The following is a 26,917-nucleotide window of genomic DNA, read 5'->3' on the forward strand; positions in this document are numbered from 1 at the left end:
CACCACTTACGCGTTCAATGAGCAATGGCTTGGAGTTCAGTGGGTAATTCTCTTCTTATGGATAAACACTGCTTTTGGAGGGATGTCAGATAGCATGTGGCCTGGGATGGGGCAGAGCTGGGGAAACAGCTTCCAATGTAAATGACTGTCATGAAAGGCTAGGGTAGTCAATGGAGCCCTCCAGGTGTTACTTATTCATTTCTTGGCTCCCATTCCCATGCTGAAATAGAACTCCCATTTGTCCTAACCAGGATAGTCAACGATGACGCAAGTTACGTAGTCCAAAACATAAAGAAGGCTGCAAGTTACCCACCTGTGGTCTAGAACACCTAGGATGCCACTGAGATACCACTGCAGTATTAGTTTTAGTTCCAGTATTTCCACTACCATCTAAACATCATTTCCCATTTGTTTCCACCCCTTCAGAAAGCGAAGAGTTCTTCCACTTTCTTGCAGCAACTTCAACTTGAGCATCAAATCAAACAGCAATTCAGGTTGCAATTCTTTGCACATTTCCTTGGAAGGGGCAAGTCCTGCTGAATTCAGTAACTCCAGTGTTTGTTTAAGTAGGCAGCGGAAAGCCAATAGGTAGCATCATGAGCAAGAGGCAGCAAGGTGTTAGGAGACAGAGCATAGCATCCCCTAAGCTAGCTCTCAGGTGTGGTGGTGAATGTGTTCTTGCCAACAGGGTTGAAGTAAAAACAAAAAAAAAATTCCTTCCAGTAGCACCTTAAAGACCAACTAAGTCAGTTCTTGGTACGAGCTTTCGTGTGCATGCACACTTCTTCAGATACACTGAAACAGAAGTTTCCAGACCCTTCTATATAGTGAGAAGGTGGGGAGGGGTATTACTCAGAAGGCTGGTGGGAATGGGTGATTGGCAGATAGCTGTGATGAGCCTGTTGACGACTCTTAACGACTGCAATAGGTCTTACAGGAAGAAGCAAGGGGTGAAAAGGTGAAAAATGGCTTTGTCATGTATAATGAGATAAGAATCCAAGGTCTTTGTTCAGGCCAGGTTTCTCCATGGTTTCTGAGGAAAATACAATCTTTAAATAATCTTCCCAACAATACTATACAATACTATACTAGCTACTATGGATGTGGAATCTCTGTATACCAACATCCCACACAACGATGGTTTACAAGCTATAAGGAACACCATTTCAGATAAAACCACAGCGGACTTTGCCACCAAACTCTGCCAATTTGTCCTTACCCACAACAACTTCAAATTCGGTGATGACCTGTTCCTTCAGATCAGCGGCACAGCAATGGGCACCCGCATGGCCCCACAGTATGCCAACATCTTCATGGCAGATTTAGAACAACGTTTCCTAAACTCCTACCCACTCAAACCTCTCTTGTACCTGCGATACATTGACGATATTTTTATCATCTGGACACATGGTCAACAGACCCTGAACACCTTCCACCAGAAATTCAATGATTTTCACCCCACAATCAACCTAACTATGAATCAATCTATGCAAGAAATACATTTTTTGGACACTACTATAAAAATACAGGATGGGCACATAGACACCACCTTATACCGTAAACCAACTGACCGACAAACATATCTACATGCCTCTAGCTACCATCCCAAACATACCAAACAGTCCATTGTATATAGCCAGGCACTACGTTACAGCCGCATCTGTTCCAATTCTACAGACAGAGACTCTTACCTAAGAGATCTACAGCAAACCTTTTTAGAACTAAAATACCCAACAGATGAAGTTAGACAACAGATCAACAGCGCCAGACTGATACCCAGAGAGAACTTGCTGCAAGACAGACCCAAAAAAGAAAATAACAGAACACCTCTAGTCATCACATACAGCTCCCAAGTTAAAACAGTACAACGCATCATCAGAGATCTACAACCTCTCCTGGACAATGACAGCTCTCTTTCTCAAGCTCTGGGAGGAAGGCCTTTCATTGCCTACAGACAGCCACCCAGTCTTAAACAACTCCTAACCCACAATAATACTACAACCAGACCTAACACGGACACTGGCACCAGAGCCTGCAATAAACCCAGATGCCAACTTTGCTGCCACATACACCCGGACAACACCATTACTGGCCCCAACAACATCACACATACCATCTCGGGACTATTTAATTGCTCATCGTCTAACATTGTGTATGCCATCAAATGCCAACAGTGTCCTTCAGCTCTCTATATTGGACAAACAGGCCAGACCTTACGCCAAAGAATAAACGGACATAAATCGGACATCAGGAATCACAAGACAGAGAAACCAGTAGGAGAACACTTCAATCTCCCAGGACATTCTATACAAGATCTCAAAGTAGCTGTTTTACTACAAAGGAATTTCAGAAATAGACTGGAAAGAGAAGCTGCTGAATTACAACTTATCACCAAACTTAAAACCATGGAGAAACCTGGCCTGAACAAAGACCTTGGATTCTTATCTCATTATACATGACAAAGCCATTTTTCACCTTTTCACCCCTTGCTTCTTCCTGTAAGACCTATTGCAGTCGTTAAGAGTCGTCAACAGGCTCATCACAGCTATCTGCCAATCACCCATTCCCACCAGCCTTCTGAGTAATACCCCTCCCCACCTTCTCACTATATAGAAGGGTCTGGAAACTTCTGTTTCAGTGTATCTGAAGAAGTGTGCATGCACACGAAAGCTCATACCAAGAACTGACTTAGTTGGTCTTTAAGGTGCTACTGGAAGGAATTTTTTTTGTTTTGACTATGGCAGACCAACACGGCTACCTATCTGTAAAAGGGTTGAAGTAAGAATCAATGACCAGTACATTTGGTTTCTGTAGATAGAACAGAGGGGTGTGAGAACCTCATAGCTGTCAACTTACAGATTTGAAAATAAGGGACCAGCAGCCTTGAAAATAAGGGACCAGAAGCCAAAATAAGGGACCTGCAGCCTCTCCTGTTCCAGGCACTCCAGTCTTCCTGTCCTCCTGCAGTCTGGTCAAACTCATGCTGGTAGCTTCAAGAACACTGTCCAACCAACTTTGTAACCAGAGGTTCAGCTGAATAGAATCTGAATCACATGCACCACAAAGCCTATGCAGCCTCAACTTAAGATGGCTCCCCGGCCTGGCTTTGCACTGCAAAGTTTGCAGCAGCATGTGCAACAAAATGGCGTCCAGCATTCAAAAAACCCCTCTGCTTGAATTAACTAGCCATACATAAGGCATGCAAGCTCCACCCCCCAGTCGTTCTTAGACTTCTTATTGGGTGAGCAACACAGCCAAGCAACACAGTTGGAGCCTCCCTCCTCCCTGGCCAGCAGGGAGGGGGGGAGAGGAGCTGCTTCCTTTGAAATTTAAGGGACATCATTTAAGGGACATCCATCAATAAGGGACAGCAGCGGGACATGGCGCTGGAATAAGGGACTGTCCCTTCAAATAAGGGACGCTTGACAGCTATGAGAACCATCTTGTATTTTGTTTCATACTGTTAAATGACATGTGCCAGCCCTGGATATGTTCTCTCCTAGAAACATAACTTGTACTTCATTTTTAGTCCATACTGATTAAAGAACCATCAACAGATAATTGCATAAAACAAACCTTCGGTAAATGTTTAATATAAACCTGGTGTATGTGTATATGCTGCGGTTTATACCAATTCTGCAAACATTTCCTCATTCTTCTCTAATTATTTTCCTTGTTATTCAAAACCAAAATATCATATACACATTTAAAAGGCTTTAGACAACACGTCCTGATTGCTACTTGGAATGAATTTACTTCCTTTAGAACTGCTGCCAGACATTTGATATATACAAAATGTCAATGCTGAAAAAAAATAAAAGGGCCCCCCTCCATTTCCTCATTCACTACATCATTTGATATCTTCCCTCCAACAATCCAATCTTTAAATCTTGAGATCAGATTACACAATAGTGTCCTATTGTCTTGTCCCAGCTGAACAATTTATGCCTAATGACCAAGGGCTGTAGGGAAATATCTGGGCTAATCCTGCTTTTATCATCCTCTCGGCTTCTAAACAATTTGTTGTGTAATTCAGATCTCAGACGGTGTTTCCTTTCAAGCCATATTATTGCATCTAATGGATCTCGCCGTAATGTCTGTTCCAGCCCAAACTATATCCAAATCACATACTGACAAAAGATAAATAAACTGAACAGCATAACAGGCTGTGAACTTTTGATGCAAACTCCATTGATTTTGCAGGCCATTTGTAGCTATTTCTTCTAATTTGCCACCCAAAGGAATGCTTATTATTAGACTCCACCAAATATGAAACAAATTATTAGGGAAATGTAAGAGAAGAGAGTCCTAAAACAACAACTATTTTTTTAAACTTCAGATAGAATATCCATCTTCACAATCAATAACGTTTTCCATGCAAAAACAAAATAAATCTCAGTAAAGTTCTCAAGAGGCAAATCATTAACTTTCCTTCTTTCTCCCTACTTCCTTCTTGTGAGACGTCTCCTGAAAAGAATCACCATAAATCCTTATACCAAAACCCAGAGCAGCTATTATGCTCTAAGCGTATCTTTTGCCACTTACACAACATATACCAAACAAAGATCAACATTCCAAACATTTCACCTAAGTCCAATTCTTTAACACAGGCATGGTTACAAATGCTCATTTTTACTTTATTACTCTTTTCTACAACAAATTGGTACTCTCCCATCCCCGCCCAAGTAAATGCATCAGGGTAACCCAGAAACAAACCCCATTTTATACCTGTAGCCATGATGCACACACTCTGGGGTATTTTTTCCTTCCTTAAAAACCAGACTTTTTTTTTTTTTTGCTTCCGCCCTAACACATCAGGAATCTGCTAGAGCAGCCTCTCTCAACCTGTGGGTCCCCAGATGTTGTTGAACTACAACTCCCATCACCCCTAGCTAGCGAGGCCAGAGCTCAGGGATGATGGGAGTAGTAGTCCAACAACATCTGGGGACCCACAGGTTGAGAACTGCTGTGCTAGAGGATGCAAAACATGGAACAGCAGTCAAGCGATAGGGGGGAAAGAAGAGAAATGTTCATTGTAAGCCTCACACTGATCATATTACATACGGCAGTCTAAAGGACAACCATCCTGGGTCCTAAATGAGCACTCAGATGCACCACTGGGCGCTTAGCACATGGCTTGAAGTCAAACCTAGCAAGGGCCCACGGGGCACAAGAACTTGCAGCATCTCCTACCTTCCTCAACATCGTTCCTTAGTGAAGCCTCCAGCAGTGCAACGCTGGCCTCAAAGGAGACCTTCTTGCGGCTGGCAACGTTCCTCTTCTTCTCATGCTTCCTCCTCTTGTGCTGCATCTCCTTCTCGTATTGCGCCCACTTCTTCAGCTGCTGAGCGCGGCGTTTCTGGGCTGTCCGGAGCCGCTCAAGGGTAGGCACCTTATCCAGTAGCTGCAGCTCTGTCAACAAGTCCATGTGGGTGTCCATGGCCCACCTGCCAATGGGTCTGCCACACTCCTGCTGGACCAGAAGCCCAACCTTGCGACAAGATGCCTGGCACTACGGGAACATGCTGCGGCTGGACTGAGAGCAGCACTGCGTAGATACCGGAGAGCACATTGTGGTATCCTGCACAGTGAGAGAGAGAGAGAGAGAGAGAGAGGGGCAGAAAACAAGTAAGCGTGGGTTGCGTCCGGCAAAAACAAAAGCGACATAAAAGAACACTTGTGCCGATTGCTACATTCTAAATAGCCATTGAATGTTCTTAATGATGAATGCTGCTCTTTCTTCATGAAACTTCTCACCACAAAAATAAGCATTTCCACCCAACAGGTGTATATTAAGTTGCAATTAGGTATTTGGTCAGCCGACAGGCCTACAACTTATCTGAATATTTTAAAAGTATAGGCGCACCAGGAAAGGAGGAGGATTACCAACCCAAGGAGGAATGGCTTATAAAACTGAATAGCCTATACAGAAATGGCCTTACTAAATTAAGAGGACATAATGATGAAATGTTTAAGGAGGAATGGAGACCATTCATCGATTACCTATCCAACCATCACCCATACATGAAAGTCGAAGGCAGAATTTGAAGTATAAACAGTGGATTGTTGAAAGAACTAATGATATTGGGGTTTGGACAATTAAAAGGTGTGTTATAAAACAATAAAAAGGTGTAAAAGAAACAAAAAACACCAGGAAAGGAGGGTGGGAAGTCAAGAAGAAATTATGTATTATTTTTTAAAAAAAGAAAAACCTGTATATGATGATAAATGCATTGAAATAACTTTGGAGAATTAATAAAAATATTTATATTTTTAAAAAGCATATGCCCATTAAAGAACACTGAACTCTCAAAGTAGTCTTTTTAAAGCCACGGTTATCCTACCACAATAACCCTTGAACTCATTTCAGTCTCTCCGTCCAGCTAATGCACCCATCCAGATGTTCATTTGTTAAAATTGCAACAAAGGAAATGGGTAAGATTAATGATCACTTTTCACCTTTTCCTTGTTTTAAATGTTAAAACCTCAATCAGAGGTCTTAAAAGTGATTCCACCTGGCAGTGTCCAGGGAGGCAGAATCACTTTGTTATTACAGTCGTACCTTGGAAGTCGAACAGAATCCATTCCGGAAATCCGTTCGACTTCCAAAACATTCGAAAACCAAAGCACGGCTTCTGATTGGCTGCAGGAAGCTCCTGTGGCCATTCAGAAGCCATGGAAGCCCCGTCGGGACGTTCGGCTCCCAAAAATAGTTTGTAAACCGGAACAGTCACTTCCGGGTTTGCAACGTTCAGGAGCCAAAACGTTCGGGAACTAAGCTGTTCAACTTCCAAGGTATGAATGTATAGCAAGATTAAACGTTGTGGGGGGAGGAAATGTTACAATGGGTGGAGTTCATCAGAATAAACACGACCAGAATGCAACAGCACCCTCCACACTTGTGAGTCCTAGTAACTGGCATTCAGTATGCTTCTGACACTGGAGGTAAAATATAGTCATTGTGGCTACTAGCCACTGATTTTTAGGTTTAAAATACAATCATTGCCTAACCCAAAAAATACTCAGTAGTAATAATAATAATAATAATAATAATAATAATAATAATAATTTATTATTTATACCCCGCCCATCTGGCTGGGCCTCCCCAGCCACTCTGGGCGGCTTCCATAAAAAACAAAAATACAGTAAAATATCACACGTTAAAAACTTCCCTGAACAGGGCTGCCTTAAGATGTCTTCTGAATGTCAGGTAGTTGTTTATCGCTTTGACATCTGCTGGAAGGCCCTCTGCCTTGTTCCCTGTAGCTTTGCTTCTCGCAATGAGGGAACCGCCAGAAGGCCCTCAGCGCTGGACCTCAGCGTCCGGGCAGAATGATGGGGGTGGAGACGCTCCTTCAGGTATACTGGACCGAGGCCGTTTAGGGCTTTAAAGGTCAGCACCAACACTTTGAATTGTGCTCGGAAACATACTGGGAGCCAATGTAGGTCTTTCAAGACTGGTGTTATATGGTCTCGGCGGCCGCTCCCAGTCACCAGTCTAGCTGCCACATTCTGGATTAGTTGTAGTTTCCGAGTCACCTTCAAAGGTAGCCCCACGTAGAGTGCATTGCAGTAGTCCAAGCGGGAGATAACCAGAGCATGCACCACTCTAGCGAGACAGTCCGCAGGCAGATAGGGTCTCAGCCTACGTACCAGATGGAGCTGGTAAACAGCTGCCCTGGACACAGATTTGACCTGTGCCTCCATGGACAGCTGTGAGTCCAAAATGACTCCCAGGCTGCACACCTGGTCCTTCAGGGGCACAGTTACCCCATTCAGGACCAGGGAATCCTCCACACCTGCCCGCCTCCTGTCCCCCAGAAACAGTACTTCTGTCTTGTCAGGATTCAACCTCAATCTGTTAGCCGCCATCCATCCTCCAACCGCCTCCAGACACTCACACAGGACCTTCACTGCCCTCACTGGTTCTGATTTAAAAGAGAGGTAGAGCTGGGTATCATCCGCATACTGATGAACACCCAGCCCAAACCTCCTGATGATCTCTCCCAGCGGCTGCATGTAGATGTTGAAAAGTAAAAGGTCCTAAGGTACAGAAACACTTTGGGATTCTTTGTTCCTGTGAACAGACGGCACATTCTGCTGCGTCTTTACATAGCGGCAAGATCCACTGGGTGTATCTTAGGTGTGTGCAGGGCTTTTTTTCAGACGGAGCTCAGTTGTAGCACCTCTCAGGTGGGTGCCTTTGCCATTATAAGGGAGCAAGGGAGGCATTCATGGTGAGTTCTGGAACCTTTCTAGAAAATAGCACTGGGTATGTGCACACAGAACTGGAGTCAGGAGATCTGATCTCATGTCTCACTAAACCATCCCCACTGAGTTGATTGTATGGACAAGCACTAACACATGCCCACTTTCCACCCAAATAAATCAAACACACACTGCATATATATCTGAAAATCATATTTTTAATTTGGCTTCTGTGGCCTCTGTTCAATGTACTCCCTGTTCTATTGTGAAATAGCACATGCTTTGCATGCAGAAGGACCCAGGATCAATTCTCAGCATCCCCAGGTATGGCTGAGAGAGGCACATGTCTTCTGGAGAGGCCCTGCCAGTCGGTGAGCCAACGGTCTAACTCTGTTTTAGACAATCTCCCATGGAAAATTTGCTCATTCATTCACTTATTTTGAATTCTGGGTGTGTGTTTTAAGAAAGTTGACTTTTTTTTCTGTTGAGAGCTGGGAGTGGGCTGAAGACCTTAATTAAGTCAACTCCTTCTCAGGTTTAGCACCATTCAAGGTGTTTAGCCTGGGGGACCAGTGACAAAAGGAGGTCAGCAAAGGAGGACAGGCCAAGGAATCACAAAACGAGACAGAAAGGCTCCCAAGGCTCCTTCTGCCTTCAGCAACGTTGGTTAAACACTAACACTTATTACCATTTTTTTTCTTCAAAGGTCATATCCATTAGGTTAATCATACAGCTGCCTGCCGAGAGGAGCACAGAGAGAAGAAATGTCATGGTGCATCTGCAGCAGCACAAGTGGATGCCTTCATCTGCTCCCGCTGCAACAAAACATCTCCCTCCGCATCAGTCTCTACAGCCACAGCATGCGATGCAACCTTCCAATAGCTAAACTTTGTCCCCAAATGCACACTCCTCCACTGTGTGCCGAGCACAGACACCAGGTTCTGCCCAACTTGGCAGGGGCAGCGGCACACGTGACATCATGTGGCAGGAGGGTGTCTAATGGGCCCTGTCCTCCATTTTGCAAAAATAAGGGGTAAAGGGGAAGACGTATTATCGCAAAGACTGCAGAGAGAATAATTGGGTGTACTCTTCCCACCTTAGATCAAATCTATGCTGCCAGGTGCCATAAGAAAGCGGCAGAGATAGCGCAGGATAGTACGCACCCCGGAAATGATCTCTTTCAGCTTCTGCCTTCTGGAAGAAGGTACAGGGTTATAAAGGCCAGGACTAGCCGCCTGAGAAACAGTTTCTACGCAAATGCAATTCTGGTTCTAAACGCAGCATAAGGGGTCTCTATAGTATAGTGTATTTTAAAATGGGGTTTCAGAGTTTTTAGGGTTTTTTGAATGTTTTATGTAGTTTTTCAATTTCATTGTTCTGCATGGGACAATGACAATAAATATATCATATATCGTATGCACTGAGTATTCCCTGGCTCTTCAAAAAGGCTAATATCAGGGCTAAGAATACAACACAGCATGGTTTATCTAACCCCCGTCTTTCGGAAGAGGCAGATACAAACTATGCACTAGCTTTAAATTAAACAGCAACAACAAAAAATGGCCCGGCCTCTATCACTCAACCACCCTCCTTAGCAGAAAGGGGGGAAGAGGTAAGTAACCACAAAGCTCTTGGAGGGCAAGTTGAACAGTGTGTTTTTTTCCCTTTTAAAAGCAGAGCATTTCTGACTCACCCAGCACTATACCACACAGAGTGAAACAAACATCCCTGCTAATAGGAGACAGTGAGAAACAGAGACACGGGTGAGAGAGCCTCTGGAGGGATAGATATGTTTGGAAGCAAAAGCAGAGGTGGAAACTTGAAGAGCTCTCAAGGCAACCTAACTCCTACTCATAGCAACACAGGGGGAGGGGTGGAAAAACTACAAGGAAGGCTGATCAGAACTCCCAGCTGCAAATGCCCCATATCCCAAGCCATTCTGTATGCCAGAGCACATTTTCTGTTTTCCCCAAAAGCACTGGGTTCCATTTCTCACATCAGCCCTTCTGAAAAAGCAGGCTTTGGTAGCCCCTGAAACATATCCCTAGAGTGGCAGGTATACAGAGCTGCAGCTGGGGCTAGCTGGATTTTTTCCCCATGGGTGAAGCATCCAGAGGGGAGCCATTGAGTCTCCTAGACTGTGTGTGTATGCTAATGCACATGGGGTGTGTGTGCCATACTAGGTCTTTGACACGGGGGAAATAAAACATAGTTTCAACCCAGATTATGCTCACTTTACTTATGCGATTACAACCTTTCATGGGGTAGGGGAGAATGAATGAATGAATGATGGAGGGAAACTGCTGTTTCACCACCAGCACCTCCATTTTTTCCCTCCCACCCGCACAACCAGAAATACCTTCTTACGTCCTTCCACCTCACTTAGTGGGCTTTGGGAAGGTTGCACAAGGCCCCTGGGATGCTCCTAGAGCCCTCCTATGATGTTCCCAGAGCCTGGTAAAGCAGCTGTCTGCCTTGCAGTTGGAGGGGGGGGCGTGTTCCAGTGATTCCTAACTTTGCAAGCTTTTGCCTTTGTGCACAGAGCCCCCAGAAGTGGCAGGCCTACTGTGTTACATTTATATCCTACCTTGCCTCCAAGAACCTAAAGGTTTGGTACAGGTATCTGCTTCTCCTCTTCTCCATTCCACCCCCCATCAACAACAACCTTGTGAAGTGGGTCAGGCTAAGAGAGAGTGACTGACTCAAGGTCACCCAGTGGACTTCATGATTTGAGTGGGATTTTAATCCTGGTATCCTAGGTCCAAGACTGATCCTAACCACTATCACACACATACAGTTGAAATACTACTAGAAGTGTATCCAGGCTGCTACATTTTTCAGGTGGGATTTAATCACATACCACCAAATTGAGGTTGTACGACTAAAAGGTGATTTGGAGCTCTTGTGCGATAAACCCGCTTGCACATGCACACCATGTTTTAAGAAAAACAACAGGAAAATGCACAGGAAAGTATGGGTTAACATGTGTTTGGTGCAATATTGTCTATCCTTCCGCAAATAAATCAGAATTAATGCTCAATAAACATTAAAGCTCCCCGCAGACAAATCTGGGTGAATGCTTGGCAAACTGGTCACTTGGAAAATGTGTCTTTTCCTGTTGAAGGCAATATATTCATAATTATTTTGCCCTCCACCAACCCCCCCCCCCCCACTTTCCCTGCACTAAGGAAAGTGAATACAAATTAATTAACATTGTGCCGTCTTTGGAGGCTTCAATGCTGGATATTACACATAACTACAAGGGAGGGGAGAGAGAAAGAGAGATAAGTTCCTGAGGACCTCAAGCTTGTTCACGACTTGTTACATATTAGTCAATCCTAGTAAAAGGTATTACTGCTACTGTTTGGGGAATGGCTTTTTCGCTCTCCGATAGACCAACATGACTACTTATGGCTTGTGTATATTCCCCACTTTTCACACTAATTGCATTTCACAGTACATAATTGCACCTGCTAATTTAAATAAGTAGCCTGCAACCATTGTTCCGTATTTCCACTGTTTTTTCCTCATCCTCAAATTTCTGCGTTTTCAGCTCAGTTCTGAAGAACCTCTTGCAAATGCACCATGGACTCCCCTTTACACAGAGCTTTCCTCTCCATTACCTGTTCAATGTTAACTGTAGTTTGCTGTCCAAAGTTACAAACTGTGGTTAGCAATCCACAGGAAAAAGAGAAAGAGAAGCTGTGCACCAGAGGAGAGGAAGTTTGGAGACCCTGCAGCTAGTTCCCAGGTTGTTCAAAGTTTCTACACCCGGGGACTACACTGAAAATTAAGGTGGTCCACCAGTCACAAAATGGTGGCAGGTGGTAAGGGGGCAAGTCACAAAATGGTGGCATGGCGCTTTATGACCCCCAGCTTTTGTGAGTTGGCAGCAGTGGTGGCTGGAGCCCATTAGGCAGGATGGACAACAGTAGGCGGTGCAAACTCTGCCAGAGCCAATGACTGGCAGAGGCAACTCATTATAGTTTTGTCCCCATCTTCCTTTGGGCAGATGACACTAAGGAGGAGGAAGTTGACAAGTACTTGTTAGTAAGAAGGCAGGTAAGTGGAGGCTGGCTAGGGGCTGATGGAGGTTGATGAAGCTGGGCCCCATTGCCCTGCTAAAAACAGGATACAAACAATGTGCATTCCTTTCATGACACACCAAATCAACTGCCAGATGAGCTCACCTCACGGTGCCTAAAGGTAGGTGCCCCCAATCCCATCTTAAAGTTTTCCTTCTGCTTTCAAACACAGCAGTGTGGATCCCAGCACAGTTCTCCCACATCATGTTTGATTCCTTCTAAGGGCTAAACACAGCAGTTGCTACTAAGAGCAGCAATAAGGATCTGAAAGAATCACCTGCATGCAAAACTCCAGTGAAGGGCAACCGGCTAGTTGCTTTCTGACTTTGGCCCAAGTCATTAATTAGCACATGACACGGTTCAGAAACCCAGTGCATACCTCTGTTCTGCCGCTCAGGCTGCCCGTTTTCAGAAATGACCTAGTTTCCTTTCCAAAATCGAGAGAGAGAGAGAGAGAGAGAGAAATACAGTTGCCGGTTTCGGTTTTTGCACAAACTGGTCAGTCTAATTATAGCACAGGCAGAATGTTCACTTACCTGTGAAGCAGCAGAGGCCACTGTAGTTCACAAGGCATTGCATCTGTGCTCGTTCGCTCCCTCTCTCCCCCCCCAAAGGAGAGTGTGTTTCTCCTCTCTACAAGCTCAGATCTGTTTCCATGAGCTCAGCACTTCCGCTTCTTGAGATGTGCCGAGAACATCCTGCAAGCTATGAAGCGCAACCAGAAGAAGTGTGGAAGGAAGAATAATATCGACCTCAAAGGGCAAAGTGAATGAGAGAGAGGAGGGGGCAGTGGGTGGGTGGGTGGGCGTAAGGCCATTTTACGGTAAGACAGGCTTACAGGGCTTGCAGCAACAAAAACCTCATCCAAAAACCAGAAGCTGAAAAGGAAGGTGGCAGGGAAACAGCAGCGAAAGGACAGGGCAGTTGTCTGCTAACATCTAACCTCAGCTCACGAGATTTCAATGCACAGCTCTGGGTAACATGCAAGTGTGGGGGGGGGGATAGCCCTGGTATCCTCAGCACTAGAACCTGCACCCTCAAATGTGACACTTGTTTTTATTTTTCTTCTTTCATTATATATCCCTCCCTGCAATGTGTGGAGATACAGATTGTGCTAATGCAGAGGTTCCCAAACTTTTAAAGCCACAGCCCCCTTCGTTCCATAAACTCATCCCCAGTGCCCCCTTCCCTATAAAAAGCATTATTCAGCTCTCCACCTCTTTCCCCCTTTTCTTCCTCATGTAACAATAATGTCTCAACAAATGAAACTGATCTGTAGAAAATGTAACTTGAAAATAAAAGACATTGCATATACTTTTGTAAACCAAGAAATCTTTAATAAAAATGTTTCTTTGTTTTTCAAAAAAGCATTATTCAGAACAGCAGTTTGCACGACCCACTAAGGAAGATGGTAGTACAATAAAATTCAAAGCAGCAACAATTAATTGCAAATTAATAAAAAATCAATTACAATAAAACTATTTACTTTAATTAATTCAACAAAATTTGAGCTGGGAATACCAGCTTTTCAAAGTCTGATAGTCAAGTACACTTTCAGCACACACACCCATGCCCCACTGCCCCCTTGCCTCTTAGCGACCCCCATGGTCATCCCAACTCTACCCAGGAGGTGGTACCATCCACTTTGGGTAAAAAGTAAAAGGACCCCTGACCATTAGGTCCAGTCATGGCCGACTCTGGGGTTGCAGCGCTCATCTTGTTTTACTGGCCGAGGGAGCCGGCGTACAGCTTCCGGGTCATGTGGCCAGCAAGACTAAGCCACTTCTGGTGAACCAGAGCAGTGCACAGAAACACCGTTTACCTTCTCACCCCCCCCCCACACACACACTTTGAAGGCACTTTTCTCAACTTAGGGGTCAGTTCCAAATGCAGAGGATTTGCTAGGATAGCTCAGTTGGTATAGCACAAGACTCAATCTCAGGATTGTGGGTTCAAACCCCACATTAAGCAAAAGATTCCTGCACTGCAGGGCGTTGGACTAGATGATCCTCATGGTTCCTTTCAACTCTACAATTAAGAGTCTGCAACTACATTTTGTGGATATTTAGACTAACACATATGTCCCTGTCTTCCTCCATCCCTTTTGTTATCTGATTGTTATTGAAGTATTATTTTTACTCTGGTGGGGAACACGTCGTGCTCCTTCTGGGGTAGTTTGTCCACCTTGGGTCCCCACCCTGCACTCAGTTCCCACCTGTGGCTCCTAGAAGCTGTCGGCATGCGACAGCAACCAAAACCCAGGAATGGCTTCGACTGGCTGGCTAAACCAGGTGAGGGTAGCCGATGGGTCTCAAACCCTCAGTGAGTCAAGAGTTTTGCCCTGCCTGTGAAGAAAGGCTCCAGAGGACTGAGCGGACGACACCAATAGCGGGTGCAACAGTGAAGAAGGCGTTTTCTGCATGTGCTGTAGAGGGGCAGATGGGGCTCATCAACCTGGGAAGGTAGTCTATCTAGGAGAAGGAAAACTCAGATCCTAAACCTCCGCAGTCTTGTGGGATGTCTTCAGGAGAATAGAAGGCTAAGGCAGGCATAGGCAAACTCGGCCCTCCAGATGTTTTGGGACTACATGTCCCATCATCCCTAGCTAATAGGACCAGTGGAGTAAACCTTATACAAATCCAGAGTAGAGTCTCTAAGACGGCTGGATAGTGCCCAGAGGTGGAGCTAGCTGCTCCAGCAGCCGAAGCGGCGTGCATGCAGGGGGCAGGGCTAGCAGGGGGGGGGAGCATCAGGGGGGCAATGTCACACACCCATTCAGGGATGACACCCGGGGCAGACCACATCCACCTTGCTCTGCCTCTGATAGCACCTCGTATGCCTCCTTCCTGCAACTCCTGCAGCCCAGCTGGTGCCAAACGTATTGCTCTGCTTTCCTTTGAACCACATCAGCGAAGCCGGGGGGGGGGGGCGGGTCTTATCTGGGCAGCCCAGGATCTCCATACATACTACCCAGGCTTGCGCTCCAGGGAGGTCACGTCAGTGCTGCTGACATGGCGGTTTGGCTTCACCCCCCCCCCCCAGGAGGTGTACTCCATTGTTTCTCAAGACAGACGGATGCTAATTAACAGGTCTATAAGGCAGCATATGCATGCTGAGGTACAATAAATCGAGATCAACAATACTCCAGTCGGATATTGCTCCCGACTGGAAAAAGGCAGGAGAGCTTGTAAAACAAGGTGCATAAATAAATTTGATATATATTTAAAAAGCTTAACTTCCTCCTGTGTATCTGAAGAAGTGTGCACGCACATGGAAGCTCATACCAATAACAAACTTAGTTGGTCTTTAAGGTGTACCGGAAGGATTTTTAAAATTATTTTGTTCCTCCTAGGGTTACCAGAAGTTCTGGCTTCACTTGATCAGAAAGCTGTGACTAATGCAAAAATTGGGTGGCTCAACTACTCAGCAGGGCAGAATATTGCCATGATATTACACAACCGCTGAATGATCTGCACTGGCCGCCAATTAGCTACCAGGTGGCCTAAAAGATCATCAAACCCCTTATACTCCCATCTGATTACTGCGCTCTGCATCACGGATCACATGACCTGTTTTGCCACCTGGTGTGAAATGGGAAAAGGCTGCCTCACTTCAGTCTCTCTTACCTGGCTTGCGTGGCAGCAATGGTGCCAGCTCCCAGAGAGATCTCACCAGATCTCCTGTGATTTCAGTGAGATATCCCTGCTGGCAGTGGAGGGCAGGACGGCCATAGGGATACAGCCTCTTGGGGTGTGGTGGTTAAGAGCGGTAGACTCGTAATCTGGTGAACCGGGTTCGCATCTCCGCTCGTCCACATACAGCTGCTGGGTGACCTTGGGCTAGTCACACTTCTCTGAAGTCTCTCAGCCCCACTCACCTCACAGAGTGTTTGTTGTGGGGGAGGAAGGGAAAGGAGATGGTTTGCCGCTTTGAGACTCCTTAAGGGGAGTGAAAGGTGGGATATCAAGTCCAAACTACTCCTCCTCCTCCTCCTCCTCCTCCTCCTCCTCCTCCTCTTCCTCCTCCTCCTCCTCTTCTTCTGGTTCAGGTGCCTGAGGAGGATGCCTCATCCCGCTGCCTCATGGGGCAACCTGCAGATAACAGCTTATCTCGTGGTCCATGTGATGTCAAAATTGGGCCTTAGTGTGGGGGTACCTTCAATTTGGGTCTCCCCACTGTTACACATCAGAGAGGCACCATCTCTGACTTTTTGGCACATGTGGAAGTAGATATTTTGATCCCAGTTAGTATATTTAGTGGATTTGAAATTGTTTTTAACATATGCAATTGTTTTAAATATGCAACTGTATAACCCCCCCAAAAAAAACCTTTATAACAACTAATTTAAAAATATGCAATAGTTTTATATATGTTTCTTTTAATTGTGTTGTGAAATTGCCTGAGAAAAAAGAAGAAGAAATAGTGTAAACTCTACAGACAAGATTCAGGACCAGCTCTCAATTCTTCACACACAGAGATTCTACCTTCTAGAAGTGTAGATATAAAAGTTTAAAAACAATATTCTTTATAAGGAAATTGATCCCTGTGGGCAGTAACTGTTATAAGCTGGTAGGAAAGAGGAATGGAATTATAATTGCTATTGTTATTGTTATTTATTTATATACTGTATGCTATATGTATTATATTTATATATTAATTAATATACTTAGGGGCAAAATGACTTCTAACCAGTTTACCAGTTATAATATCCATATGTAATTAAAATTCACAATGAAACAATTTCATCAAAACATTAAAAGCAGACCTAATTAAACTTTACAATAAAACAAGCTTGTTAAAAAGCATAGCAATTAAAACAGTTAAACAAGCAATTAACATTTGTTTGTGTACTACTGAGAATGGTGGTCAAATCCCAAGGTCTTGCTGCTCATATAGACACTTTCTACCACCTAGTGCTCTACAGCAAGTCAGGTTGGCAGTGGCAGAGCTTTTTTGCTCATCCTGATCTGTTGCAACTGGTCAGAGTCAGGTGTCACCAATTCCCTCTCTGCCCAGCTGGAGTATTTAGTTCCTTATATATGCTGTGTTAAACCTCAGGCATAAAAGCCAGTGGCAGAGTGCAAAGGTGCAATTCTGCCCAACCTGCTACCCAGGGAAGCCTCAATGCAAGCCAGTCTATGACTTTTCATCTACCACCTCAAAGAAAAGCATATCTAAGGCAGCAATCCAATATTGGTTTAACTGGTAGTAAGTCCCATGGAAGTCAATAGGACTTATTTCTGAGGTGATATGTATAGGTTTGCTCTGCTCATTTCTGAGGTGATATGTATAGGTTTGCTCTGCTCGTTTAAATTTGTGGGATTTGGTTCTAGAAACAAGCACAGGATAAGTCAGGCCATGCAGCTAAGTAATATCTATACCAGGGGTCAGCAACCTTTTTCAGCTGTGGGCCGGTCCGCTGTCCCTCAGACCATGTGGTGGGGTGGACTATATTTTGATTTTAAAAAATGAATTCCTATGCCCCACAAATAACTCATAGACATATTTTAAATAAAAGGACACATTCTACTCATGTAAAAACACCCTGATTCCCAGACTGTCCACAGGCTGGATTGAGAAGGCCATTGGGCCACATCAGGCCCCCGGGCCTTAGGTTGCCTGCTGCTGATCTATACTGACTGGCAGAAATTTTCTACAGCATGAGACAGCAGCCTCTCCCAGACCTATCTAAAGAAGCTGGGGATTCAAACTGGGGAACTTTTGCATGCAAAGGATGAGCTCTGTGTGAGCACAGATCATGCTGCGTGTTTTCTGAACAGAAAACATGTCTTAAGCTATGTTCAATTACTTTAAACAACAAATAACTGTTTGGGGCTATAAATTAGGTTGCACTTGGAGCGATTGTCCTTAACACCCCTCACAAGCATCATTAGTACTCCCCCTGCCCCCAACAAATTGTGACCCTAACAATGGGTATGATTAGATGATAAAGACAAACAGCAAACATTTCCTCTGGGTTATAGGCAGTCAAGTGGAGGAGGACTGAATTGGCTACCAGTAAAAATAATCTGGATGATGGAAGGTGATGGGACAGAAATGGACAAGGAGAAGGAAGTCAATCAAGCAGACAGCTTTCTCCCAGCCCATTAACATTTCTTCCCTGAAAATGTTGATCAGAAGACTACAGCTTCAATACAAATTACATTTGTGTCTAAACAAGTAAACATGGCCACTGAACACCTAATCATTTATTGTTCAGAAAACAGTATTTTCAAAAACCATACATTGCCAAAATGCCCAGAAACTGTCAACAGAAATGCCATCAGCACATAATACCCTTTTTAGAAGGAGCAGCTCTGATTTGAAAAGCCTGGTTAAAGTACACATTTTAAACATGCCATTAACCAATTATTTGACCGTGCACACGCCTGGGCCAGGTGAAATCCATTCATGATTTCGACCTTTAAAGCAGCGCCAAGGTAAGACAGTAAAAGATGGGAGGGAAGGAGAGAAGGAAGGGGATTTGGAAGTAAAGATTGGTGGAAGTGGGGGAGAAATAACAGACAGCTCCAAAAGGTAAGGTGGAAGTAACAGCTACCACATAGCCCTGTCCATACTATAAAGCTCAATTAAGTTTTTGCCACTTTAATTGCTGTAACTTACCCCAAGGACTCCTGGGAATTAGAATCTGGCAAGTGTTTAGAATTCTGCTACAGAACCATCCCTCAGGATACAGAATGATGTTAATCTGGTCTTACTCTTAAGTATAAAATCAAAGTTGGACGGGGCCTTGTAGGCCATCTGATTCAATACCCTGCTTGCAACCAGAGCCAGAACACTCCCATAAGATGACCATTTTGTCTTGAACTCGCAGATGATGGTATTTGATTGACCCTCCCAGCTTCTTCAGTTAAGAAGTCTCTGAATGTCTTTCAAGGTTGTCGGTTGCATTGCTGAGCACCAGCGTAAGGCTGGCTGGCACACAGCCTCCTCCCATCCATGCCAGAACCTTTTGTAAAACGCCATGCAATACCTATAAGCAGGTGTTTTGGAACCAGTCTGTCCTGCCCTGGGCAATGGAAATCAGAGTCCCTGTAATCCCTGGGCTAAGTAATTGGCTTGCTCTTAACAGCCCACGCCAAATACCAAGGGCAAGTGTCCAAATGCTATTAACACCTGTTTTGAGCTTCCTTGTGGCTGTCAACTTAGGGGAAAAAAATAAAAAGTACGATGTCCTCTCTAACATCGCACTGAAGGGCTATTCAAAGGATCATTCTGATGCCTGCAGAAAGTGTAAATAAGTTGAATCGGGGGTTGGATAAACAATCTCCCCCCATTCTGAAGGAAACCTACAAGCTACTAGTCAGCTTTAAGTCTTGATTTATAGAAGCCATTCATAGGTTACCTAATAACATGACTGCCACTTCCCTGTGGCTGGATCTTGGAACATCCAAACAAAAGAATTGCATAAGAGGGTCTGATCATATGTCCAAAGCAGTCCTGCACTTTGCAAGATGCAAGCACACTGACTTTGCTGCTTCTTAAGCAATCATCCCATACAACAATTTATCTAAATGTTAGGGGAACTGGTTTAGATTCAGAAGTAATGGAAGTGCAACCATGCAGTTCCAGTTAAAATATATGAATTGGACTCTGTGGTGTATTGGGGAAAGCCAACAAGGAGGAGAAACTGCCAACCAGTGGTGTGGGTTTTCGGGGGGGGGGGATTATGATGCCCTAGAGCAAGGGTACCTATCATGGTACCCTTCAACTCCCAGCAGCCCCAATGGTCAGGGATGATGGGAGTCATAGGCCAGCAATATTTGGAAGGCACCTATCCTAGCGATGGAACTAATCTAGTGTATTTATTTTGCTTGTATTTAGTCACTGAAGCTAAAACCCTTGAAGCCGCCAAGCTCCTTACAACTGCATTCGCAACTGGCATCCATTCACTGGGGTTCAAGTACTTACAAAATAGAACACTTTCTGCGGAAAAACAAAGCATCACTGCTGCCAACCCAGAATGGCTCCCTCTGTCCAGGATTTGAGGCAGCTCTGGAGAAGAGACCATCAATGGGTCCTTTTAACCATGAAGGACAGAAAGTGCGAGATGCTCAAGCCAAGGGTCACAGCTTTGGATGCTGAAGGTTCTTGGTCATTGTTATACATTACTATAAAAGGTAAGGGTAAAGGACCGCTGACAGTAAAGTCCAGTTGTGAATGACTCTGGGGTTGCAGCGTGTGGTGTAGGGGTTAAGAGCGGTGGACTCGTAATCTGGTGAACCAGGTTCGATTCCCCGCTCCTCCACATGCAACTGCTGGGTGACCTTGGGCCAGTCACACTTCCTTGAAGTCACTCAGCCTCTCTCACCTCATGGAGTGTTTGTTGTGGGGGAGGAAGGGAAAAGGAGATTGTTAGCTGTTTTGAGACTCCTTAGGGTAGTGATAAAGTAGGATATCAAGTCCAAACTCCTCCTCCTCCTCCTCCTTCACTGGCTGAGGGAGCCGACATTTGTCCACAGACAGTTTTTCCGGGTCATGTGGCCAGTATGACTTCTGGCGAACCAGAGCAGGTCACAGAAACACAGTTTACCTTCCCGTCGGAGCGGTACCTATTTATCTGCTTGCACTTTGACGTGCTTTCGAACTGCTAGGTTGGCAGGAGCTGGGACCGAGCAATGGGAGCTCACCCCGTTGCAGGGATTCAAACCGCCGACCTTCTGATTGGCAAGCCCTAAGCTCATTGGTTTAGACCACAGCACCACCCGTGTCCTTTACATTACTATATTCATTGTCTACTATATTTTTTGTTGTATCAAAGAAACCTGATTTCTTATAGAAGGAAAAAGCATACAATTTAAAATTAAAATACTGTAGATCAAAATATTTAAAAACACTATTCCTCCACCGCAATCTCCCAGGAAACCTGGAAAAGACTCCTGTTTGACACCAGTCAGTTTAGTTAATACTGAGCTAGATTGGCCAATGGTCTGACTCAGTATAAAGAAGGTTCCTATGCCCAGATAGCCCTCTACCCAGATGACTCATTCAATCAAGCCAAGTTACATGCGAAACACAAAACTTTTCTAAATGGCTCATTCAGAAATGCAGCATCTGGTCATCTCAACTGAGAACACTAACAATCCAACTGAAGATGAAAGTGAAGAGGAATGACCTTGTGGTGTCTTTGTTTGGAAGGTTCTCTCCAGCTTCATCAGCGGACTTCTAGATGGCATCAGGACCCTGGCAAATTTATCACCTTCCAGAGTGGGATGTTCCTTTGTATCTATCAGCAGCTAATATGAGCTTCCTTGGATGACAAAAATAGCTGCCACATCTACATTAGACACATCAGATTCCCTACTCCTGCTCTCGCTCTTCCCCATGTTGAAAATTTGTGTCCATCTTGTTAAACTGGATACACCAAACTAGCCTTAAATCTTCCTTATATATAAACAAACAAACATGGCAGCACAGCTCCTGCAATCTTGGTTCCAAGGAAAATCAACGAGCAGCAAAAGCTGCTGCTGCTGCAGAAATATATCAGGAAGTCTGTGTGCTGTGTAGCACAGCTACTTTACACCCACCTCAGCATGGTTTGTGTGAATGCATACTTGACATAGCTTGCCCTTCCTACACCAATGGAATTACATGCATGCTCTGCAGAAATCTCAGTGACCGAGGATCTCATTCCCCAAAGTGTTTGTAAGTAATACAAAAAGTCTGACCTCTCAACCCCCACCTACCTTCTGTGTTTTAAACCACTCCCTCATATTTACTCACTTAAAAACCTTCACTCAACTGCATGCCTTTCTCAGGTTCATCATATGTTGTCTGCATGTGATAAGGACAACAAAAGGTTAGAATTGTTTTCCTTAAGATTTTTACATAGTGGCAGTTTTGGACACTGTGGATGGGTAGGAGATGTAGTTCCCCTACCTAAATTCTGACATATTATCATTGCCAGGGACACTGTACCAACTGTCTTCTCTTGCATTTCTGAAACAGTTCAGTTATTCAACCACTCCAAGAGCACATAGGAATTTGGTACTGAATACAACTTTTTAAAGTGGTTTCCCCCCTGATTTTCTGTTGCAACAATAAACCATAACCACATTAACAAACGATGCAGGGCTGATGTTCTTGTCACATTACCCACTTTCTTCTTTGAGTTCACACTTCTGCTTCAACTCACTGAAGCATCAACAAATTGGTGGACACACATTTCACCATAGTGTCCCATGCGCTAAAGACAGGATCAATGCTAGTGCTCCAAGCATCTGCAAATTTGCCGTACACTTTAGGTCCTCTGCATACTCTGTAATGTTGTGTCCTGTAAAACATGCTACACCCGGAAAATTGTGTTTTTTGTTTACAAAAACAAAACCCTCCAAGAGATTAGTCATGAAGAACATAGGCTTGAAAGTATGTGAGCAATATCTCTGTCACAGTAACACTGGTCCTAAAAGATCTACATTGGCTCCTGGTCCATTTCTCAGTACAATTCAAAGTGTTGGCGTTGACCTTTGATGCCCTAAACCATGGATAGGCAAATTAAGGCCCGGGGGCCGAATCCGGCCCAATCGCCTTCTAAATCCGGCCCGCAGATGGTCCTGGAATCAGTGTGTTTTTACATGAGTAGAATGTGTCCTTTTATTTAAAATGCATCTCTGGGTTATTTGTGGTGCCTGCCTGGTGTTTTTACATGAGTAGAATGTGTGCTTTTATTCAAAATGCATCTCTGTGGGCCATAGGAATCCGTTCATCTTTTTTTTCCTTCAAAATATAGTCCGGCCCCCCACAAGGTCTGAGGGACAGTGGACTGGCCCCCCACTGAAAAAGTTTGCTGACCCCTGCTCTAAACGTCTTCAGCCATGTATACCTGGAGTGTCTCCACCGCCATCATTCAGCCCAGACACTGAGATCTAGCTCCAAGGGTCTTTGGGCAGTTCTCTCACTGTGAGAAGTGAGGTTACAGGCAACCAGGCAGAGGGCCTTCTTGGTAGTGGCGCTCGCCTTGTGGAACAGTTTGGGCACTGTAAATTAGCACCTTTCCGTTTAAGCCCAAATTCTGACTTACGTTGTCTCAATTGACTATTTCCCCTCTGTAACTGTGTGTGTGCAGGTGCAATAGTCACCACTGTGGAGTACAATCATCTGTAACTTGCAAGTTCCCACACTCGCATGAACAGGGAAACTGGCGGGCCTGGTAATAATGCTTTCGGCCAAAAGTGTTATTCAGTGGTGAAGGGCACTGCCAGTTACCTGGAAGCAAAACCTATAGAACCATGACTAATAGGAAATCTCTTACATTAATAATGTGTCTTTCAATTCCATAGCTCCCAATGCTCTTTGGAAGCAATGATTTATAATTAAGAAGAAAGCAGCGTATTGCAGATCAAGAGAGCGGTGCAAGCTGACCAAAAGCCAAGCACTGATTTATGAGATGTGCCTTGAGATGAAGACTAAAGGAAGGCTTCTCAAGTGTACTTTCCTAAATCAAGGAGGAAAGCACCATTCCAGTTTTCCTAAAAGAACAAAACCTTTCAGGGGAAGGTTCCCTTCCCCTTTTACCAGGCATGCAGTTTTGAGAGGGGGAGTTCACAAATGTTCACAACTGGTTCACATGTTGTTGGAGCAGCTGCAGCCCCAGGATTGCTAAGGCTGTGTGGGTGTAGATCTCATTAGTCTGCTGGTTGCGAGGACATTGGGAGCATCACTGTTATTAGCCATGACACTGGGCAACAGCCCCCAGACAACAGATGCTGGAGGCTGGTGTCTTTATGCCCAGATAGCTAGTCACTGTGGAAAGGAGGACACTGAACTAGATGAAACCTTTGGTCTGAAAGCAGGAGTCTTAAGATTCTGATCACACACAGTTACTGTCCTACTGAGGCCATTGTGCTTTGTCTGACACAGAAATCCTTTCGATATAAGAAAAAGCTGCACATGAATTTGTGAGAGTGATGGGTGATGTGTCTCAGAGCAGTGACTCTAAAATCCAAGCTGTTGTCTTGACACAGAGTGGGTAAGGGCTGCTGCTGCTGCTTTAAATCTCCTTCCAAATAATAAAACTAGCATGTTGTGAAAAATTATCACTTTAATTTTCCTGCTCTAGCACGTAGTCTTAAAAAAAAAAGTGTGGGTTGCCTAGAGGCAAGAGTCCATATGCAAGGTTCAGTCTAGTCTTAAGGTCAGGAGTATCTCAGTTCATGGAGTCAGGTGATCCGGGGATCAAGAAAATTGAGAGTCCAAGGTCACGAGAAGCAAGCAGCAGCAAGGTCTGGCCAGGGACGATTAATGCTGTTTCCAGAAACTGAGGCTGGAAACCCTGCTTAAGAAAGCTGGAGCCAGCTAGTGCTCAGCAGGGACAAGAAGGCTGATCACTGGAGTCACTTCACCTTTTGCTCCCTCAGCAGGTGAAGCCAATTCCTGACCCATGACAGCAAGCTCTGTTCAGTTCTGGACCTCAAAACAAATCCCTCAGCTCAGAGGCAACGGGCTCAGTTTGTCTTTTGCACCTGCCTGCTGCTTTTAGATCTCAAGGTTCTAGTAAAAGACAAAGTAGACACACCCATTAGAAACAGTGGTTGGTATCCAACTAAAAGGACTTTGGGCTGTGCAGATAAATCTGTTATGGGGTTTTCCCCAATGCTTCAAAGCAGATTCATGGAGAGTGTGGAGATGGATGCACAGGGAGATGTTGTTCTGTTGCACCAGTGAAAATTCTTGCACTGCTGGATCTATTTAGCTGGATACCTCCCAATCTTCTCTGCCTAACTTTTTCCCCAGTACCAGAGGAGAAATATCAAGCAGGATAATCTGCTTCAGAATTTCAGTGGAGGCTGCTAATAGACATTTAATGATTTATTTTCTTCCCCCACATCAAGCCTTTTCAAGTTCTCCAGCAAAGTCTTTTTGCATGTTCACGTCTCTTCCCTAATCACATTTCTTCCCTGCACTCACTTCCCTCAAAACTTTCACCTAGCCAAAACCAAAAAGGAAAAAAGTACACTTCTTCCTTGAATCTTGGTACCTTTTCAGCTGGATCTGCCATCTTCATTTTCCTAAAGGATTGTTGGATGCTCGTTCTCTGCAGCAGCAATGTAACGAATGATTACACAGAAACATCTTGTGCCTTTGGCTTGCTGCTACCAGCACAGATCCAGAAGCAGGGGAGCTGGTCCAAAACCAGAAGGCGTAACAACTGAAAATGTGTGTGCCAACTTCGCCCTCAGCGGGTTGGATTTCACAGTCCTTGTACGGCCTGCAACTTTCACAAGCACCTTGAAGACTGCAGCGAATGAGAAGCCCCCAAAGGCCCATGTTGTCCTGTTCTGGTCAAGGAGGAGTCCACAGGACAAAGCAGCTCAGTTGTTGCAGCACCAAGGAGAGCTCCCTAGCAGACAACTTGCTCTCACAGAGGGGTGGAAGTGAATTAAGATTTTAGATTTCTGCTTCCACTCTGCCTCTTCTGTGCTCTTTAGAGAATTGGGATGCATGCACAACATGCATCTGAAGCATATGATCCCCCCCCCCCGAATCCTAGGAACTGTCGTTTGTTAAGGGCATGTGAGGGGTAAACTACTGTTTCCCATGATTCTTTGTGGAAGTCATGTGCTTTAAATATATGGTGTATATACACAACACCAGAGGTTGTAGCCAATGCTAATCCTACCAAGAGTAAACCCATTGGAATTAATACAACATAGCCATGTCTGTTAATTTCAATAGGTCTATTCATCATAGGAGTAGCACTAGATACAATCCTAGGAACTGTAGTATGCTGGGCTGGGTGATATCAGCTTTTCAACATTGCAATGTATCACCACCAGCCAAGCATCGTGATATAGCAATACATCACAATGTTAAAAGTAGAGGAAGAAACAAGCTGCCTTGGGCCAGCCCCCTGAGTGAAACCGCCTCTCCTTCCTTGGTAGAAGCCGTGGTGGTTTCACCCCAGCACCTCACAGGCTGGGGTAGATGCAGCTCATTTCTCCAAGTGCTGGCAGCAGAGGGAGATGAGAGAAGGTGCCACCATGCTCTGACCCTCAAACCGGTTCGGGGTGATGTATCGATACAGCACCCAGGCCTAGCGGTGGGGGACACTTTTCAGCCTGCAAACCATTTTCCCTTGTGGAGATTATTCCACAGCCTGCATGCCAGTGGAGCGCAACACCAAGGACAGAAATAAACAGAGCATCTTCGTATATGGTGGCCACACATTCCAGCCACACACAAGTCAGAAGTTTATACACATATATACCCATCCATCCAGAAAACATGAAGCAACATCACAGTTCAAGGATATAATCCTGCTAGGCAAAAGCACTAAAGGAGGGTGTGAAGGACTGGAAAGGAGTCTAGCTTGGGGTGGGGCATGGCCAAGGGAGTGTTCCAAGGGCCAAGTAAAATGGACTGAAGGGCCACATTTGGCACCTGGGCCTGAGGTTGGCCACCCTCACCCAAGTTCAGCCTAGGAGGAAATATGGATCATCCTGCAGTGACAACCATTACAGGAGCAGTAAGAATGTTAGATACCTACTGGATTTGAGCAAGAGGTTCTCCATTCCAACATCCTACTTCCAACAGTGGCAATGCAGATGCCTCTGGGAAGCCCTGAATCTGGCCGTTCTGGCGATACAATGGTCACATGGCTTCCT

The 26,917-nt window shown here is 44.8% G+C and overlaps 1 protein-coding gene across 2 annotated transcripts in view; it reads right to left on the reverse strand.

The window, feature by feature from the left end:
- Window positions 1-26,917, reverse strand: part of PPP1R16B (protein phosphatase 1 regulatory subunit 16B) — a 109,538-nt gene that overhangs the window by 61,885 nt on the left and 20,736 nt on the right. Inside the window, exons 1-2 of one of the 2 annotated variants that reach the window (XM_083746242.1) lie at window positions 12,830-12,847; window positions 5,194-5,581 (exon numbers count right to left, since the gene is read on the reverse strand). In XM_083746242.1, coding sequence (XP_083602368.1) covers window positions 5,194-5,440 — 247 coding nt within the window. In that variant the 5' untranslated portion in view covers window positions 5,441-5,581; window positions 12,830-12,847. Of the gene's footprint in view, window positions 1-5,193; window positions 5,582-12,829; window positions 12,848-26,917 lie in introns of those variants that run through there. The other variant, XM_083746241.1, reaches the window with a different exon arrangement.

Source organism: Podarcis gaigeae (genome assembly GCF_964106915.1).
Source record: "Podarcis gaigeae genome assembly, chromosome: 6".
Taxonomy (NCBI): domain Eukaryota; kingdom Metazoa; phylum Chordata; class Lepidosauria; order Squamata; family Lacertidae; genus Podarcis; species Podarcis gaigeae.